Below are 5,232 nucleotides of genomic sequence, written 5' to 3'. Positions count from 1 at the left end.
CCTGCTGAATTTGTGTGTAGCAGCTTCTCTCATGGTTTCGTGTTGCCTTTTGAGACCCTCAAAAGAATGCTCCTTTTTTTAAATTGAGGGGATTGGCAAAACCTCATAGTAGAAAAAGTCTCCAGTAGTAGAAAAATCTCCAGTTGTGCTTTGTCAGAAAGAGGTTTCCATGAAGCTGAACTTAGAAGTGCCAAACTGTTCTTTAATTGTGGTGGGGGAAGAGCAGAAATAGACAAAACTTGTGTTTGCCAAGCCTCAGGTGTTCCCTGCATTTGTGTTGCCAGAAACATACGAGAATATTCTGTGCCTGAGTTACTTCTGTCACGTTGAAGTTCAGCCTCTCTTTTCACTCCTAAATGTCCTGTAGCTTCTTGCTCGCAGTGCCACAGCAGGCTCCTGTTTGTCCTGTGCACTGTGTGAATGCTTTTTAACCTCGTTCACCTCGTTAGGAGGGATTGTACAGAGCCTCCTCAGTGTCATTATTTGCACCTGTGGCAACAAGCTTTTACAGCACTTTCCTTGACTTCTTCAACGGAACAAACTCCAAAATGATTGTTGTTAGCCTGTCTGCCAACTGGGCGCGTAATCCACAAGCTGGAGGTGCTTTTGTGCAGGCAGAATAGCAGCTGGGTTTGCTTACTTTTACCTTGGCAGGACATTTTCCATACCCACTGCCAACACTATATAACATCTGGCTTTTTTCAGCCTTGCCCAACTTGAGTTTCTGGCTTGACAGACGATTTCTTGCTGCACTGATTTTAGAGACTATACTTGGAAAGCACTGAAGTCTAGTAGCTTGTGTTTGTGCATACTGAGGCTGTATCAACAAGTATCTGTAGCTGTATTAGTTGCAATAATACTGGTGTTCTGTACAGATATCTATCAAATAAGATTATTGAAAGTGGTTACTATCAGACAGTTTTTAGCAACAAGTTACAAATACATCGGCAACTGAGAGGAGCTAATGGGTTTTAGTGAATAAAAGCTGACACTTTGAATTGCTACTTTCCACAAGGGAAGTTACCTCTAGGAAGATCTTTACTGAGGGGAAATACATAACAAAGAGCTTGCCTGAATCTCTTTGAAGACTGTTAACTATAAACATGTTTAAGTTCACAACGAAATTTGAGTTTGCCTTTTCACAAAAGTGAAAGCCTACTGCTTTTTTCCTGATAGATTGAAATCTGTTTTTCCCCTTCTCCTTTTTATTACATGGCTTGTTTTATTTTATTTTTTTTTAAGAGATACAGCCTCTTTCCTTAGTGAAGCGGATAGTCTATGTATGGCCGTTAATGTCTAAATCTTTACGTTCCTGTGTGTAAATACCTCAATTTGTCTGGAGGCTGCAGCACTTCCTCTGTGGAGGTGAGTTCAACATAGTTGTGCAGAGGGCAATTCCCCCTCCTTGTCTTCCCAGCCTGTCCTTCCTAAAGAGTCTGTATCCCTCCACTGCACTGCACTCCAGTGATGCAAGCCATCCACTGTGTCTCTGGGGTCTCAACAAGACCCTACCACTGCAGCTGCACACAGATCTCTTAATTCCTTGTGTTTAGCCCCATGCTTTGTGCCTCAGTGTGCAGGCACTTCAGAGACACTTCCTTGCTTACGTGCAAATGCTGGAGGCTGATGCCACTTAAGCCCTGATTTCACCGCAGGTGCTTTGCTTGTCTGCCCTGTCCATTGATCCCTCAGAGGGATGTGGCAAGTCTTTCCCTCCCTCATGCTTCCTGGTTTTATTCTTCAGACAATTCCAAATGGTAATTCGTATCTGCTTGTAAATACTTGGAAGTGGCCTCTTGCTCAGGGACCACTGTGAAGGTTTGGTTGTAAACAGTCTTTTCCAGTTCTCTCATTACTGTATTGAAGGGCAATCTGATTAACCCACTTCTTGGCCTGATGAAATTCAGAACATTATGGAAAGGTCTTTCTAGTTATAGATGAGTTACCTTAGGATTGAGTTGGATACTTGTCATTTCCTAGTCTAGGAGTAGAAAACAAAACCCAGTGAAACAAATTTTCCTGGATGTAAACTGTGGTTATATTTATATCTTACATTGACACTTTGCTTCATGTATGTCTGGTCTAGACTTATTTTAAAGCAAAAATACTGTGGTAGCTGGCAAACAGGAAACATTGCAGATTTTCCTCCTCAGTCTGTTTGAGCTTTTGCGTGTATTACCATGTGCCGTGAACATACAGTGATCCTGTATTCATACCACCCCTGTTCTTACAGACAACGCTCACGTGGGGACCGTACTTGTGGTTTCACATGCTGCGAGTTGCCACATCGACCTTATCAGGTATTGCTTTATTTAATTCTTGGGTAAACTAGTAATGGAATATTGAAAGTTGCATTGACAGACTGTAAATCATCTTTGTGAACTATGAACCTGTATTTTACTTTGAATCAACAACTCTTGAATGGAAGAACAATCAGAAAATACCATTTTGCTGAACACTCTTTTCTCCCCATTTCTCCACATATGTAGATAGGGTGGTGTTGGCAAGGGAGCATATCAGCTTTCTACTACGTTATGTATGGAATTGTTTTGTGTGATGTTACCTGAAAAGAATGCTGCCTGGAGCAACTAAACTGACTGTTCTTATGAAGAAGACAACTAGAAATTAGCCCAAGAACACATCTAGCCATGTTGCTTTACACAGGCTTCTGAGGTTACAAAATAAACAAAAACAAGGCTATTGTCAAGCGTCTTAAACTCACCTCAGTTTATTTGGCCTGTGGACCTCATAAAATGTTGTGGCGTTCTAAAAATCCTTGTCCTAGTTTGTGTTCTTCCCAACATGTAAAGTATCTTTATTGTTTGGGGGGGGGTGGCGGTTGGCAAATGTTGTGGAGTTTCTGTCATTGTACACCTAATTTTGACCATTTTTAAAAACTAGTGGCAGTCTGTTCTGTTAATGAACCTGTCCTTACTTTTAGAAACACTTTTTATCTAATGTACAGTGTCATGATGTTCCTTGTCATACCTGTTCTTCATACACAAAGGTAGATACCGCTTTCCTTTTTTCCAGAAGTCTTTTATGAATTTGAAGATTATCACTTCCTTCTTCCCACTTCAGTTTTGCCTCTTACATTTGTAATTTGAACTGGTCTTCTGCGCAGAGCTCTGGATGCCAGGAAATCTATAAAATGAGTCATTGTCAACATTCACTGAAGCAGTCAATTGCTAACTTCTAACTTGTCTTCCCTGAACATGACTAACTCATTTGCATTCTTGGGGCAGATTTGCAATTTGAAGTGCAATATATTTGACTTCTTGCTTGCCTTTACTCAAGAACCAGTGTTGTAGCTATCATCATGGTAAAGAGACTGACTGCCACAAGCCTCCTGTTTCATACTTATAAGTGTGAGCTACTTGTTTCAGCAAAGTAGTGCTGAATGTAGCCTCCAGCTTGGAAATGGAGGCAGCTGAAACCTAAGTAATTAACCCATTAGTATGCAACAGAGAACATTGTTAAAACTGATAGTATATTCATGTTTCAATAAATAACACTCTGGTTTGCTGATACCGTTAGACTCAAGTGCCGTTATGGTTGGTAGCCATGTATTTTTTAACGGAAAAATATTGTTAAAATTCAGTTAAAATTGTCCTTTAGCTGATTTCCTAGCAAAAGAAAATCAGATCCAAATCTGAAACTAGTAAAATTCAAACAAACACCACCACCACTCATTGATTTGCATGTTCTCCTTTTGTTCATTCTTTATCTTAAAGAACAGTTACTCATATATTAAGCTAATAATTACATGTAAGTATATTAGCCTAGCAGATAGTTGTTTTGTCTTTTGAGTGAAGTAGGACAATGGAAAACCATTCAGGAAAGATGGTGACACCTTTTAAAAATAAAACTGTGCTTAAGAGTTTTCTTCTAGACACTAATTGTATGTAAACCTTTCTCTTTTTCAGTGTGTGATTTCCTTGGGGAAAAGATTGCATCTGTTCTGGGGATAAGCACACCAAAATACCAATATGCCATTGATGAGTATTACCGAATGAAGAGGGAGGTATGTGATGGGATTCTTGCACTCCTTCTCTCCCAACCTGCCTTCCCTGGTATTTTAATACATTTGTATCACAGCATTAAAATGAAATTTTAGACCCTGTGTTTCCGCTTGCCTTCAGTTTCCATTTGACACGTGATTAATGCTTGCTTATCATCAGCCTTTTCTCACCAGCTCGTCAGCCTCAGAACTGGCTGGGGTCCTGACCACTGCTCCATTTGTTCCTCTTGCACAATGCATTCTCAAGTCAGTAGTGTGAGGATGCTGGACAGAGCAATTACTGGACACTGCAAAGAGGCAGCTGCCAGGAACATACTTTCCAACTTCAGAACTTGCTCAATGAAGCGTCAAGGGTGAATTGAACACGCTGTTACCGTTTGTTCTAAACCATAACTGGAAACGACTGATAGGTAGTCAGTGCTTTATGCAAAAAGAACCCCTCACACCCCTCAATAATCTTAATTTGCAAGAGATGGGAAACAGCTTTACTGCTTATTTTTTATTTTTGGTAGCTCTTTAAGAGTTGAAAAAGCTTGAGAGAAGGTAGTGAAATCTCATTATTGCTGTTGCCTTAAGAACTGCTTATCTGGATATGTTACTTTTTGGTATTTTTTAACACAGCTTAATCCTTCACTTTACACCCCCCCCCCCCTTTTTTTTTTCAATGGGAATTCTGGAATATACCTTACGATCAGCTGGTGACCATTTTCCAGTGGAACAAATGTCCTTGCCTTGTAACAGGAACTGTTATGCTCTTATGGAAAAGACTCACAGTGGGTATAAGAGGTAAACAGTAGCTTATGAATCTGGTTATCCATTTTTAGGAGGAAGAGGAGGAACAGGAAAACAAGATGTCAGAAGAAGCAGAAAGACGGCACCAGGAACAGCAGAACAAGCCACAGGCTGAAGTTCCTGTCCAGACAGACCAGCCTGAAGCAACAGCATGCACTTCATTCGTGAATGTAAACTTTGAACATGAGGGAGATTGCCAGTCCATTGGGGAGAGTAAACAGGATGTAGTTCCTGTCCCTCCTTAAGTGTAAAGTCCTGTATGATGTAGGAAGTAGGAAGTGTCAGATGTCACACTCTGGCTATAAGAAGCAGGAAAAATAGGATTATGCTTGTTCAGTGAAATGCAACTTCTAGCATTCTTATTGATCAGGAGAGAGCTCGGCGATGTCTGTTCAGTCTGTCTGCCTAAGAAAGGCTGA

General features: G+C 40.5%; 1 protein-coding gene across 1 annotated transcript in view; it reads left to right on the top strand.

Annotated features, from left to right (window-relative positions):
* The window catches only part of FAM177A1 (family with sequence similarity 177, member A1), a gene marked incomplete at its 5' end in the record, with an annotated part of 10,260 nt that extends 5,028 nt beyond the window's left edge, over positions 1–5,232 (top strand). The window contains 3 exons of the mRNA XM_010010385.1: positions 2,234–2,300; positions 3,927–4,024; positions 4,846–5,232. Coding sequence (XP_010008687.1) covers positions 2,234–2,300; positions 3,927–4,024; positions 4,846–5,058 — 378 coding nt within the window. The remainder of the gene's footprint in view (positions 1–2,233; positions 2,301–3,926; positions 4,025–4,845) is intronic.

The sequence above is a fragment of the Nestor notabilis genome, unplaced genomic scaffold, assembly GCF_000696875.1.
Source record: "Nestor notabilis isolate BGI_N333 unplaced genomic scaffold, ASM69687v1 scaffold14272, whole genome shotgun sequence".
NCBI lineage: Eukaryota > Metazoa > Chordata > Aves > Psittaciformes > Psittacidae > Nestor > Nestor notabilis.
Note: the sequence above shows the minus strand (reverse complement) of the source record. Positions and strands in the feature narration are given on the sequence as shown.